The sequence below is a fragment of the Aspergillus ambiguus genome (assembly GCF_047715705.1).
Source record: "Aspergillus ambiguus strain CBS 117.58 unplaced genomic scaffold BDV59scaffold_6, whole genome shotgun sequence".
NCBI classification, from domain to species: Eukaryota; Fungi; Ascomycota; class Eurotiomycetes; order Eurotiales; family Aspergillaceae; genus Aspergillus; species Aspergillus ambiguus.
In genome coordinates, this window is record NW_027395519.1 from 750,365 (window position 1) to 762,860 (window position 12,496).

Genomic DNA, 12,496 nt, shown 5'->3' on the forward strand with positions numbered 1-12,496 from the left:
GACGCTACCCGCAGCTGACCATCAGACGATTCACCTCCGTCCCTGACTGCGCCCCATCCGCGGTCGGTGGATGCCGACCCTGTCCAACAGGGACTGGTGGCTTGGCTCTAGTCTTCATCAACTGTTGGAAGGCTGAAACGCCCGGTGGATGCCGGTGGGCCGCTAAGCGATGGGGCTGCCCTGCAAACCACTTCGAACTATGCCTGTTTCATACCAGCATATATTAACACTTCCCAGCGTCCCGGTGGCTGCCTGGTTCCATCCATGTATACTTTGCTGAGTTTTTTCATAAAGTGTCTATGTGACTTCCCATTACGAACTGAAATATGGATGCTTTAGCGCCTAATACGACGTTAGCGAAGCTTGCAGCTCGGGCGACGCGGTCGTCGGCATACCTCTGCGGCACACATGCGCTCGCTACTTTCGTATCGCACCAACTTGCTCACCAAATCACGTCCCCGGGAAGAGGCTCCTTTGAGGATCTCTTCCCACGGCTTGGCCGCGTATCGGAGGAATTCAACCTTCTTCCAATCTGGAAGCTTCCTCGTCTCCTGTACCACCCGGTTAAACAAAGAAACCACGGGTAAGAAAGGGACACGTACAGGCCAGGTCTCCGCGTCCGGTGTACCCAAAGTCACAAATATGGAATGGATCAAGGATAAATCGCTCCCGACCGGACCCGAGTCAAAGAGTTGCTTGTGTCCGACGCCCACGGCTTCGGCAACGACACAGCCCGCCGCCCACAGATCGAGAGCCACGTTATAGCCCCGGTATCCAAACAGGATCTCTGGGGGCCGATAGCAGGTAGTGCCTACGTCGGTAATCTTCTCGGCAGCCGGCTCAGACGCGTTATATCCTTCCTTCCAAGCAATTCCAAAATCGGCTAGATATGCTGGACCGTCGGGCGAATTCATCAGGATATTCGAAGGTTTGATGTCCCGATGAATGATTCCCAGTTCATGCAAATGCTGTAGAGCATGGAACATATCACGTAGGTGAGACTTGGTCTGCGCTGCGGTCAACATGTCCCGGCGCAACAAATGCTCAAAGTCATATCTTAGGAATGGGAACACGAGGATAAGTCTCCCTCCGTCAATGTTCAGAGCATCCAACAAGGGTACGACGTGGGGGCTAGCGGCCTCTCGCAGAAGGCGTACTTCAACCTTTGCGTCATGTGGTGCTGTGAGAAGATGGGGTACCGTGACTTTGACAGCGATCAGGGTGCCGTCGTCGCTTTGGGATTTGTAAATGCTGGAATGAATGCCCTCGAAATGAGGCAAACAGGACCGATAGGGGCCAATTTTCTCGCCAGAGCCCCATTTCTCTGGGTTGAAGTCATCATGCACCTGTTCGGGGCTGCTGATAATGGGGGCCTCAGAATGTGTAGCTTCTGCCGCGTCAATGGCATTCTGGCAGAGTTCATCATATTCTTTCTGGTGTAGTTGGTTAGTGATGGAGAGTTTTGAAAGTGACGGACGTTGCACATACCCTAGAGTTAGCCTGATTGTAGGCCTCACTTTCATATCTCTTGGCTTGCGATTGCGCTTCACTGAAGGCAGCCGATGATGAAGCCCTCTGGTAGGCGGTGGTCCTGCAGGGACGAGATCGTGAGTACAGGTTAAGAATCGCGAGCTGACGACGACGCACAGGGATTGAATGGTGACCAGCCTGTCCGAAAAACCCAAATCCTTCTTCCACCCCGGCGACGCCATGGTTATTTGGGTTGGGACGGGACGAGGTGGAATGTATAGTCCCTTGCCCGATTCGATCGTAGTTGTTCAAAAGCATGGGGCATGTGACAGCAGCCACTAAGCCGGATTCGGCACCGCCGGCAGTGCAACCACCCGTCATCGTCATCCATCCGCTCAATCCTCCCAATCTCCATCTCAACCTCGCTTTCTCCCCCCGTACCGTCCGACTCTCGCCGCCTACTGCTCCGCTGCGGCTTTCTTCTCCTTCGTGTTCGTTCGTCGCTCCCGGGGATATCCTACCTATCTCCTTCCCGCCGCTTTCTTCCTATTATGCGCACCGCCTCCTGTCTGTGAACGGGGATCTATGGTGTATTCGAGATGGAACTCTCCCGGCAGGAGTATCCAGCACTGCTGGTACGCTCCCACAGTCCCCGTCTTTCCTCCCTATTCGGTTTCTTTGTGTTGCTCAACCGGGGTTATATGTCGTGCAACCTAACATCTTATGTGATCCAATTAGGCCTCTTTGCAGCCCAGCCAAGCAACCGGCGTCCTGAACGATCGCATTCGCCTGATCAACAAAGTCCATGCGGACATCGCGGATTGGCTTCAGGTACCTTCCAACATTCTTTCACGATAGTGCCTGGGACTATATAGAGCTGATTCCTCCTTCCCTTGCGACAGGAACGTCGTCGAGTCGAAGAGACCTATGCCCAAGGACTGCGGAAGCTTGCGACACGCCCTCAATTGGATAACGGAGCCGCGCTAGGGTGAGAATGCAGATTCCCTCTTAAAACCAGCTTTCATCTTCGACCACAGCACTGATATGGTCCACCAATGGCAACAACAGCATCTTCCAGATCCCATGGCAACGCATTATCAACGCCGCCGAGATCGTCGCCGCGTCGCACGAGACCTTCGCGCAGAAGATCGACGAGGATGTGGAGCGTCCCCTGAGAGACTACAACAATAAGAACCGTGAATTGGCGTCGATGCCCGGAGTCCAGAGTGATCTCGCTGGCCTGGCGAAGAGCCTCGAAGCTTCTCAAAAGAAGGTGGATAAGGCCAGGGAAAAGGGCCCGAAGGGTGCAGACAAACTTGCCAGTGCCGTCGCCGCCTCGGAAGAAATCAAGCAACAGTGGGATTCGCGGGCGCCGTTTGTCTTCGAGCAGCTTCAGGCCGCCGATGAGACCCGTCTCAACCATCTCCGCGACGTCCTCACTCAACTTGAGACCCATGAGACCGATCAGGTCGAGCGTTGTCGGCAAGCCGCAGAAAACTGCCTCAATGTCCTTCTCAATGTCGAGACTGCAGACGAGATCAAGACCTTTGCCGCAAAGGTCAATGGAGGGAGACCTGTGGTTCCGCGGGAGTCGCAGAGCTCGCCTCCGCCGGCTGCCACTCTTGCTCCCCTCGCTCCCCCGCCCCCTATCCAGGACGACTCTGCCAGCCAGCGCTCCGAAACGTCTGGTCGTGTGCGGTCGCCTGTTCCGCCAGGTAAGTAACCAGCTTTCTGCCTGAGAAGAGTAACACGTTCTGACTGTTCGCAGCCCCTGCTCCTGAGCCGCGTCACACACCGCTTGGTGGGCTTAAGCGACTGGGCACGGTGATGAACCGGAGAAAGAGCGTAGTGAATCCGTCTGGTCTCGGTGAAAAGAAGCATCGCAGTCCCTTCGCTTCTTTCAAAAGAGGAGAGTCTCGCGAGGCGCCGATCCCAGAATCCTCGTCTGGAACAGACCGACCAGGCACCGCTCTGACCGCGCAAGAAAGTCACGGTGAATCAATGCGTCAACCGAGCGAGTCACACGAGCGGGAAGGCCTTGGTACTGCCTCAAATGGCGTCTCCCAACCAGCCCCGGTGGCCACCAATGGAACTGCATCGCAAGAGGTGCCTTCTACTGGGACAGGCGTAGCTACCACAGTGGTAAACGAGGTAGGGAAAGACCGAAGAAAAATGTGGCTGCAAATCAGTTGACTAACTATGTGGTAGACACATGTGGACTCTGAAGGGTACTCTGAACGACCTCAAACCATGGATGAGATCACTCGAGCCCAAAGAGAAGCCGCCGGGTAAGCCCTCCATATAGGACAAGCCCCGCTTATAGACTAATTTTTATCTTCACGATAGCCTGGAGGAGCCTGGCATTAACCTGACAATCCGGGATCAACCAATCTTCGAAGACGAAAGCCAAGCTAAGCAAGCAATGGACGACATGGCTAATCAGTTGAGAATGGTACGTGTGCCTAGAAACATCTACTGCCCCAGTGCTTCACTGACGCTCCATACAGCAAGCTCAACAAAGCGGCATTCGACGAAATGTCGGAACCTTGCGTGGCCGTCGCGACGTCCGCAACACCGTCTTTATTCCTAACCCCCCACCCATGGGCAACGAGGCCTCTATTGCCCCTCCAAGCTCGGAAGTCCCTATGCCCACGTCGCCAGCTGTACCGAAACATGTCACATCGCCGAGTACCGCCACAGATGAACATACTCTTTCCGATACGACGTCTGTCCGTTCGTCTCACACACTGCATAGCATGGCAGGCCCGGTGACACACCCTGATCTACATGAGCCTGGCTTGAACGCATCAATCATCGAGACCGTAAATGCGTGGTTCACCGAAGGCGAAGTGACAAAGTCATTCGTCGTTGGGGAGCTTGCACTGGCATATAATGGGACTCCATCAGAAAACGCGCGAGTACAGCTGGATAACTTCCAGGTGCTTGAGAAAGTTGCCGCCAATCCTCACTTCGTGAACGAGGAGAAAGAGGATGAGGACAAGAGAGGCCAGTATAGCATCCAGCTATCTAGCATTGCACGTCCCTCGCCCACAGTCGCGTTCAAGTACCAGCTTCACATTGACCCGTCCGATACTTCCGCATATTGTCCCGTTATATTCAAACCTGCTTGGAACCTCGAAGAACATCAAGCTAGTGCGATCATTTTCTACTCGTTGAATCCGTCGTTCGCTTCGAGGGAGTCGGTCACTCTCCGGAACCTGGTATTGACAGTCAACCTGGACACGACCCCTGAGGAAGGCCGCCAGGTGGCCCATGCCACAAACGCAGTGATGTACCCGAACACCGGAGCCTCTTTCCGTCGCAAACAGTCAGCCGTCACTTGGAAGCTCCCCGAACTTGAAATCAAGGCTGGATCCGATGGAAAGTTCCTTGTTCGGTTTTCCACCTTAAACAGCTGGCCACGGAAAGGAAAGGTTGAAGCGAAGTTTGAAGTTCGCTCGTCAGACGCTGGCTCCCGACTAGGTATCAGTGCCGCCGCGGACTCTGCGCAGAAAGGGTACGATCCTTTTGCCGATGACGGCCCTGGTGCGTCTAGTTCGCAACCATCATTGGCATGGAACGAGGTTCCGACTGTGCGTAAGCTCGTCGGAGGCAAGTACGTGTCAACCTAGGCTAAATATCGGACTACGACCTCGGCTGAGGGTTCTGGCCTCCCGCTTTTCGTCCGGAAGATATGCTTTGTGCATTTCCTGAGTGAAGTTCTCAAGTATATTCAAAAGCTCACTTCCCCAAATCTCAGTACATGATTCCCCCTGTGGTTCTCGTCTGTATCTGATCTTGGTTGATAATAAGTACATCTTGTTTTAGTTTGTCCTATGTTGATCTCCCTCTGTGTATCTGTTCACTGTCTATCCCCTGCCTGTCAGTCCCTATTATTTCCCCCTTTACCACATAGCACTTTGTTCAAGTCCTTCATACCTACCTTGACAAGCGTCCTGGAGTGAAGGTACGTTAATGCACCTGTAAATAAAATTGCCACGTATGTTATAGCCTTGTAGGCCATTGTGAATATGGAGAAATGGCTGCCACCGCTCATCTAGACGTGATATTTTACAGAGCAGCGTTAAGCGCCAAGCCTTCCGTGCATAGGTCTTGCCAGAATGGATAATGCATCCTAAACTAGTCCTAAACCAAAGTCTGTCTGTACGAGCTTCCAGAACCATAAACTGCCTGTTGACTATGTATAAAATAGCTTTGTGATGTAATGACTTGCCAATAGTATACAATGATGAAAAAGAAACATGGCACACCAGTAGCTGCGCCGGGGAATCGTACAGCTGAACCAATAGATAAAAAGAAAGCATGGCAGTATATGCGTGCCTGGGAGCGCATGGATCCAAGAAATAAAGAACAAATTTCCTCACATCCGAGCGGCTCTTGTCGTCTTATCATAGAAGTCTAGCGTCATTGCCGCCAAAAAGCAGGGAATGTCCTTCCGCTCCTCAACCCAGAATTTGATGAGGTGTTTGATTTCCATCGCAAAGAGGCTGTTCGGGCCACCAGAAATCTTCATCGTGCCATTCTCGCCGTCGAAGATAATGGAACTCTCTTCACCGTTACCCATGCTGCCGGGACCGCTTGAGTCTGACGATGCACCAGGGTCACCATGTCGATAGGCCGGCGAGAGGTGGAACATCGACGTGACACGTACTCGTCCATTAGGAAGGAAGTCCAATTTATAACCGAGTAGAGAGGCGACTGCTTCGCGGAACTCGGACGATTTGGCGGTCCAGATTTCTTTAAGCCGGCGCATGCGCTTTTCCTTATCCGCCACAACCCGCTCCATATCTTGGATTTCTAGCTTCATGCTTTCCAATGTGCTAACAGGGACAACCTTGATGTCTTGGTGGTTGCCGCGTAGCTGCGAAAGAAGATCTCTATTTTCCGCCTTAAGTGTTGTAATGGTGGACATCTTGAGGCTCTCCGATTGCGCGGTGGGGTTATCACGAAGCTCTAGAACTCGTGTGCGTGACTTAGCCTTGAGGGACTTGAGCTGTGATTTGGTAGCTTCAAGTTCGCGACGGAGAAGAGTCATGGCTTGCTCATTTTTAGATAATGATTCCTGCAGGGTTCGGTTTTTGCGAGTTAGTACGGAAAGACGCTCGTTTTCCGCATCACTCTCTGCGGGAGACAAAGGACGCTTAATGCCCCGCGGCAGAGTATCTTCTTGCTGCGTAGGTTCACGCTTGGAAAGCTCTTCGTGAGTTTTTTGGAGTTCAGCTCTGTATTCGTCAATAATCTTTTCCAGACCAGCGATCTGCTCGGATTTTTGCTGGTCAAATTGGCTCTGGCCCTCGTTCATGGTCATCTCTTCAGTGTCAAACGTTTTCAACTGTGCACGGAGGTATTCAACTTCTTTGACAGCGAGTGCTCGCTGGCGTTCCAGTCTTGCCTTCACTCGACTCTCGGCCATCGCATTTCCAGCCGCAGCCGCAGTACTGCGAAGGTTATCGATCTCTTGTCGCAACTTGGCCTTTTCATCCTCGAGGCTCTTGATCAGTTCGTCCTTCTCCAAAAATTGCGCCTCCACGCTTCCCAGGCGATCGACGAGAGTGGCCTTCTCGATCCGTTCCTGCAGAAGTGCTTTCACAACTGCTTCTGGGGAGTCAAACTCTGGCGGCTGATCATTGTCCTGCAGGAGGCTGGTCCAAGAACTGCGTTCATCTTCCAACATTTGCTTCTGGATTTGGGCGGTGCCCAATTCCGCCTCCACAGCCTTCATCAGTTGTAGTTGGTTTTCTAGCGACTTCTTCTGTTCTTCCACCACTTCGACATTCTTCTGCACCTTGCGTAGATGCCGCAGTTCGGCGCCATATTCTCTGTTTGTGGATTCCAGAGTGCGTATGTGGCTCACTTGCTCCGACAGTTCCCTTTTAAGGACAGCGATGGATTCCGCATCACTTCCATCAGATTTGAGACGGATATTCTCGGTTTCCAGGTGCGCAACCTCGGCTTCCCTTTCACTCAATTTTTCCTGGGTAGCCATAACATCATTCCTCGTAGTTTGTAAGTCGTTCTGTAACTCGTCCAGCGTCCTCTGGAGAGATGTGCGGATGGTCTCCAACTCATTGATCTGGTATTTATATTGTCGTTCTTTGTCCAGCAGCTGCGCCTTGGCATCGTCGATATCCTCTTGTAGACTCTGATTCTGATCCTGTATGGTTCTGATCTTCCGTTCGAGGCCGACTTTTTCCTCCAATGCCAGTTCCTGTGCTTCCTTCAGCTCTCTTGCAAGCTCTTCGCTCTTGATGTTGGCACGATTGCCCGCGGATTCTGCCGCCTAGGCAAAGGAAATGGTCAGCTATCCTGTAAGACGTCACATTTGGCATCGTGGAAAACAAACCTGAGCCTTTCTGAAGTCCGCATCAGCTTTTAACTGGAGATCTCGAACCTCCTTGTCATGGCGCAACACCATCAAATCCCGCTCCTGTTTAAAGTTCTCCAGCTCATACTTCAGGGTGCTGACTTGCACACGAAGTTCCTCTTTCTCCGTATCTATAAAGGAGCGTTAACACCAAGGGGAGAAGATGGAACCAATACGGACTCACCGTGCTTTGGTGGAGGCTGGCATGGCCGGAGGGATTGTCGCAGAACACTCGGAGCGGGAGGAATAGACAAAGGGGACGACGGAGTACGGGGAGATCCCCATGAGCGGTGCGAATTCCTGCTTGAACTCATCTGCGACAAGTCAGACAACTGTACGTTGTTGTTTGGGAGTTGGTGGGAGCGCGCGACGGGAGCCTACCTTTTCCCATTCATCCGCCAATGGATGACTGCGCGCCAACTATCAAGGAATACCATAAAGAGGCGCGATCTGTAAAATGATCACCTGTCGTGATCCCAGTTGACAGAAAAGTATCTCGCTGATGGACGGGGAGACGAGAACGGCTGGAGGTTGCCTTCGTTACTGCTTGTTTTCCATTCAGTATCCCGATTGGGACGGATCGCTGAGTCATCCGGCCTTCACCGCCCGGACAGCTGGTGCTTCCTGGACGGGACTAGCGCCGAAATTTTGAAAGATTCCGAATTTTTGCAGCCATTTTTTTTTCCCCTTCTCTTTTTGGTGTTGAAGAAACCGGGTCAACCCTCGACGACATATCTCAGCTCCCTCCCTCTTCCCTACGCTCATCGCCCGCTGTGTACCGGTATCTTCTCGTCACTTTATTTCGATCTGTTTGAGTTGAGCTCAGTCGTCGAAAATGGGCAAGGACAAGACCGAAAAGAAGGACAAGCGCGAGAAGAAGGAAAAGCGCGCGGAGAAGGACGGTGTTCACAAGGTGAAGAAGGAGAAGAAGGAAAAGAAGGACAAGACCGTTCTAGCCGATGCTGTTGAGAAGGAGCTCACCACCAAGGTTCTGGAAGGAATTGACCAGGCTGATGTCTCTGTCAACGGTGACAAGCCTGAGGTGATGGAGATTGACGGCCGTCCTGTCGGCGCTGTCGTCCCGTTTGCCGCTCCTTTGGTTGAAGACAAGTCTGCTAAGAAGGTTCTGAAGACTGTCAAGAAGGGTAAGTTCTACAGAGACTTTCATTCGCTCTTCTATTTCTACCTGTTCTCCCTCGGATTTGCCTTGAGGTTCTGAAGTCCTATCACTATCACTGGATCTCCGGCCGCAAACCCCACGTTCTTCTGTCTGCGTGATTACAATTCGCTAACAGACATATCCAACTCCAGCCGCTGTCAACAAGTGCCTCAAGCGTGGTGTCAAGGAAGTCGTCAAGGCCCTTCGCAAGTCCCCCGTTCCCGCTCCCAACGCTCCTCCCACCACCCCCAGCGGAGTTGTCATCCTTGCCGCCGATATCTCGCCTATGGATGTTATCTCGCATATCCCCGTGCTCTGCGAAGACCACGGCATCCCCTACGTTTTCGTCACATCTCGAGCTGAGCTCGGTAACTCCGCTGCCACGAAACGCCCCACCAGTGTTACGATGGTCGTGCCCAAGTCCGCCGCGAAGGGAAAGAAGGGCGAATCAGCCGGCGATGATGAGGACTTCAGCAAGGTGTACGACGAGCTGGTTGCTCTCGCCCAGAAGGAGGCCAAGAAGGCGAACGTCTAAAAACGTCTTGCGCCGTGGTCTCCTTTTGCATTTCTTTTCAATGTTTCCTTTCTTATTTCTTAATGCTGGGGCTCTGTTTCGCGTCTTGTCGCTTGGGTATGACTTGTACAGTTCCGCTTTTTGCCTGACAAGGCAGTGCATGTCTTTGGGGGTTCTGGCCTTTGGGACGTGTTCATTGGGTTGATCTTTTATGATATGTCCGTTGCAAATCTGGCGTTCTCAATCTGGTGTATGAATGAAAAAGGCAGGAAGTGTGAGAATCTAAAACCAATATCATGTTCACAGCTTCTTCGTATGACTCGACAGACATGTGCGGAGGGTACTTCGCCGGTTGATTGCACTGCACGTCAGCGATTGAGTCAAGTTAATATGTTCAGCCGATAACTGCATTTTAATCCCTCAACATCGCGAGGCAAGGGGGGGCATATATCGAGGTAAAGTTGGGTAGGAGTACGGCTTGGTATCCTAGGGCTTGAGGGATTGCTAACGAAATAGTAATCGGATTTTTCCAGCTTTCTTGTCCTATCGACCTAGCGTTCAAAGGATTCCGACATAGATCAAGTTGAGTATGTTCTATCAACTCCGATAGCCATGCCTGGGGACTTCTCCGCACAGATGTGGCGCTTCGGATCCGCCAAGTAAGGGACCATTGAAGACAAAAATGATCAATCATACCCACTCCTCGCCCAGTAGCAGTCGTCATTGGCTCCGGGATATTTGATCTGCGACTGATAGAAGAAGAAGAAGACTTCGAGATGGATAGATATGCAAGGATGGAGTGACAGGCGGTCAACAGAAATTTTCCACCGTTCTATTCCATACTATAAGAATGGACAGAGTCCTGCCATATCATCTGCCTCGTGTGGCTTTATACGTTCTTTTAGCAGTAACAGACACGATGCTCTCTCAATTTTATCTGTGGTTGCTCATATTTGTCTGCGTCTTACCTGCAGCCAGCGCGTTCCCGGTGCCCAGAACCTATGACTATATCACACTCTCCGACACCTCATTCGGGGAGATTAGAAACTACCGGGATATCTTCAGTGAAGTAGGTTATTTCCGTCCTACGAACGAAAAGTATACTGACTCAGAAAGAAAACCCAAAAGTCCATATCTGCTTTAGAATCGGCTACTCATCGCGGTCCTTCGGAAGGCGTCATCTCGGAGACACCATGCAACATTCGCCGTCATAGTTTCTTTATCAACACAAAAACAGTCAACTGTTCCCCTAGCACCTCTCACGTCAAGATATTGAACAATGGGGGAGTTGAGAAGTCTTCGAGCAAGTCGCCATCCCCATACTCAATGCTTCAGTCATTGTCTAGTGTGGAAAGGCTAATAGCCCCGGCAATGGTGTTGTTCGCTATGGTATGGATAGCTGCTCTATTAGTAGGCATCGTCGAAGGAGTGAACCTTGTTTGGAAGAAGTATTTCTATGTGGAAGAAGGGAGTCTACTAGTTGACGAAGCCGTTCTGGAAGAGGTTGTCATCAGCCTAGCGCATGAGGACGATATTGAAGATCGAGAAGATCCAGTATGCTTAGATACAATTTTTGAGAAGAGTGGTTAGATAGAACTGAAGGCCTTTTTATGCAGCAATAGAAGTGACTTTTCAACGCACGGTATGGCACAAAACATAGAACTAGTTCTTTACTTCCCATTATCTATAATACATTATGTTTCAAGACACAGTCATGCAGTAACAAACAAGCCGCAATGTCTCAATGCAGCAAATTTGCCCCGTTAAGCTCTCTGGTCCGACTGCAGATGCTGGTACCAGTGGCCGCTATCGACCCCCTTCTGTCTCGGACCACCGCCAGCATCGGGTCCACTCTCGGCTTCATACCGTTGGAAGGTATTCTCCGCATAACGGCCAGGATCGTTCTTGGAGCCGATATCTGTGTTAAAGCTAGCATTGTTGGAGTCATCGAAGCCGCCCTCAGTCAAATTCTTCCCCTTGGGCTTCTTGCTACCAAGGTCGCCAGTTACATCTGAGACATAGGACGGTGCCTGGCCGGCGTTGTACTTGCTTTGGTAGCCGCTCCCGCTGGCAGCGGCCTGGCCCTGATTGAGTTTCTGAGATGCAGGGTATCCGCCTTGGCCCACACCGATGTTCTGCTTAGAGGCAGTAGGACCGCCTGTGTAGCCACTCTCAGGAAGATGGGCGCCGGGGTAGTCGCCTTGTCCGCCAAGAGCGTCTGGATACTTCTCTTGCCGGTGAATGTTCTCGCGCTGGGTACCGACGGAGGCTGAAGGAAGCTTCGTCGCACCAGAGGTGTCTGTTGTGTTCAAGGTGGACTGACCAGCAGTTACTCCAAGAGGCTGAGCGCCACGGTTCTCAGAGAAACCACCACCAGTCATAGAAGACTCGGCCGCAAGAGAATCACCGGCAACGGGGCCAGCAGACTCGAAAATTGGGTTGCGAGAGGCTTCTGGGTCATTGGTGACCTATAGACCGAGTCAGAGTTTAATATTCAGGCCGTAGCACTTCACACCAGCTTACCTTAGTGCTGCGTTGACCATGGGGGAGAGGGTTTCCTTGGAGATCCATGATCGTATGTCCCGGTATGGAAGAGAGTATGTAAAATCAAGATTCAGATACGAAGTTGTGCTCAATTGAGTAATAAGAATTGATTGGAAGATTGATCTAGCGTTTGATGAGCGAGAGAGTCAGCTATATAACTCCTTAGAACAGGCGCCAACTTGTTTGATAGTTGACGAACTTGATGTCATTCTGACGGTAGCTTCATCGACGCCATCAACCAAGCCAGCAGCAACCGTAACGTCAGTCCACGTTCGAGTCTTCTTGGTTACGTTAAGTACTGGCTAATACAGATGGACGGGGCCCACGTTTTCCAGAATTTACGCAACTGTCTGGTTCCAGCCCTGTACCCCCATTCGGGGATTACCGTGCCCGGTGTCGTAGAATGGCACATACTGTCGGCGAT

General features: G+C 51.7%; 5 protein-coding genes across 5 annotated transcripts; 2 read left to right on the forward strand and 3 right to left on the reverse strand.

Moving 5' to 3' along the window:
- Positions 1-269: 269 nt before the first annotated feature.
- BDV59DRAFT_144939 (putative cell division protein kinase (Ctk1)) lies at positions 270-1,749 on the reverse strand. The gene is made up of 4 exons (XM_073687251.1): positions 1,648-1,749; positions 1,489-1,591; positions 396-1,433; positions 270-342 (listed from the first exon to the last, which is right to left on the reverse strand). Exons 1-4 carry the CDS (start codon positions 1,710-1,712, stop codon positions 313-315), a joined length of 1,236 nt encoding a protein of 411 aa, XP_073550598.1. The 5' UTR covers positions 1,713-1,749; the 3' UTR covers positions 270-312.
- Positions 1,750-2,471: 722 nt separating this feature from the next.
- On the forward strand, positions 2,472-5,228 carry BDV59DRAFT_144965 (uncharacterized protein). The gene is made up of 5 exons (XM_073687252.1): positions 2,472-3,185; positions 3,239-3,621; positions 3,679-3,758; positions 3,817-3,922; positions 3,978-5,228. The coding sequence occupies exons 1-5, from the start codon at positions 2,681-2,683 to the stop codon at positions 5,100-5,102; spliced, it is 2,199 nt and encodes a 732-aa protein (XP_073550599.1). The 5' UTR covers positions 2,472-2,680; the 3' UTR covers positions 5,103-5,228.
- Positions 5,229-5,651: 423 nt separating this feature from the next.
- BDV59DRAFT_144984 (coiled-coil domain-containing protein MAD1) lies at positions 5,652-8,377 on the reverse strand. The gene is made up of 4 exons (XM_073687253.1): positions 8,237-8,377; positions 8,040-8,169; positions 7,835-7,986; positions 5,652-7,771 (listed from the first exon to the last, which is right to left on the reverse strand). The coding sequence occupies exons 2-4, from the start codon at positions 8,167-8,169 to the stop codon at positions 5,852-5,854; spliced, it is 2,202 nt and encodes a 733-aa protein (XP_073550600.1). The 5' UTR covers positions 8,237-8,377; the 3' UTR covers positions 5,652-5,851.
- A 153-nt stretch (positions 8,378-8,530) lies between these two features.
- BDV59DRAFT_173241 (50S ribosomal protein L30e-like protein) lies at positions 8,531-9,930 on the forward strand. Its single transcript, XM_073688857.1, has 2 exons — positions 8,531-9,000; positions 9,167-9,930. The coding sequence occupies exons 1-2, from the start codon at positions 8,691-8,693 to the stop codon at positions 9,547-9,549; spliced, it is 693 nt and encodes a 230-aa protein (XP_073550601.1). The 5' UTR covers positions 8,531-8,690; the 3' UTR covers positions 9,550-9,930.
- Positions 9,931-11,176: 1,246 nt separating this feature from the next.
- On the reverse strand, positions 11,177-12,443 carry BDV59DRAFT_173242 (uncharacterized protein). Its single transcript, XM_073688858.1, has 2 exons — positions 12,052-12,443; positions 11,177-11,996 (listed from the first exon to the last, which is right to left on the reverse strand). The coding sequence occupies exons 1-2, from the start codon at positions 12,097-12,099 to the stop codon at positions 11,292-11,294; spliced, it is 753 nt and encodes a 250-aa protein (XP_073550602.1). The 5' UTR covers positions 12,100-12,443; the 3' UTR covers positions 11,177-11,291.
- Positions 12,444-12,496: the final 53 nt, after the last annotated feature.

Coding starts and splice junctions, on each gene's coding strand:
- BDV59DRAFT_144939 (XM_073687251.1), bottom strand. CDS start 1,712: ATGGCGTCGCCGGGGTGGAAGAAGGATTTGGGTTTTTCGGACAGGCTG. Junction 1,592..1,647: donor CTGGTCACCATTCAATCCCT/GTGCGTCGTCGT, acceptor TCGTCCCTGCAG/GACCACCGCCTACCAGAGGG. Junction 343..395: donor AGCGCATGTGTGCCGCAGAG/GTATGCCGACGA, acceptor ACGTCGTATTAG/GCGCTAAAGCATCCATATTT.
- BDV59DRAFT_144965 (XM_073687252.1), top strand. CDS start 2,681: ATGCCCGGAGTCCAGAGTGATCTCGCTGGCCTGGCGAAGAGCCTCGAA. Junction 3,759..3,816: donor GCCCAAAGAGAAGCCGCCGG/GTAAGCCCTCCA, acceptor TCTTCACGATAG/CCTGGAGGAGCCTGGCATTA. Junction 3,923..3,977: donor TGGCTAATCAGTTGAGAATG/GTACGTGTGCCT, acceptor CGCTCCATACAG/CAAGCTCAACAAAGCGGCAT.
- BDV59DRAFT_144984 (XM_073687253.1), bottom strand. CDS start 8,169: ATGAGTTCAAGCAGGAATTCGCACCGCTCATGGGGATCTCCCCGTACT. Junction 7,987..8,039: donor CCAGCCTCCACCAAAGCACG/GTGAGTCCGTAT, acceptor GCTCCTTTATAG/ATACGGAGAAAGAGGAACTT. Junction 7,772..7,834: donor CGGACTTCAGAAAGGCTCAG/GTTTGTTTTCCA, acceptor TCCTTTGCCTAG/GCGGCAGAATCCGCGGGCAA.
- BDV59DRAFT_173241 (XM_073688857.1), top strand. CDS start 8,691: ATGGGCAAGGACAAGACCGAAAAGAAGGACAAGCGCGAGAAGAAGGAA. Junction 9,001..9,166: donor TCTGAAGACTGTCAAGAAGG/GTAAGTTCTACA, acceptor ATCCAACTCCAG/CCGCTGTCAACAAGTGCCTC.
- BDV59DRAFT_173242 (XM_073688858.1), bottom strand. CDS start 12,099: ATGGATCTCCAAGGAAACCCTCTCCCCCATGGTCAACGCAGCACTAAG. Junction 11,997..12,051: donor ATGGTCAACGCAGCACTAAG/GTAAGCTGGTGT, acceptor CTCGGTCTATAG/GTCACCAATGACCCAGAAGC.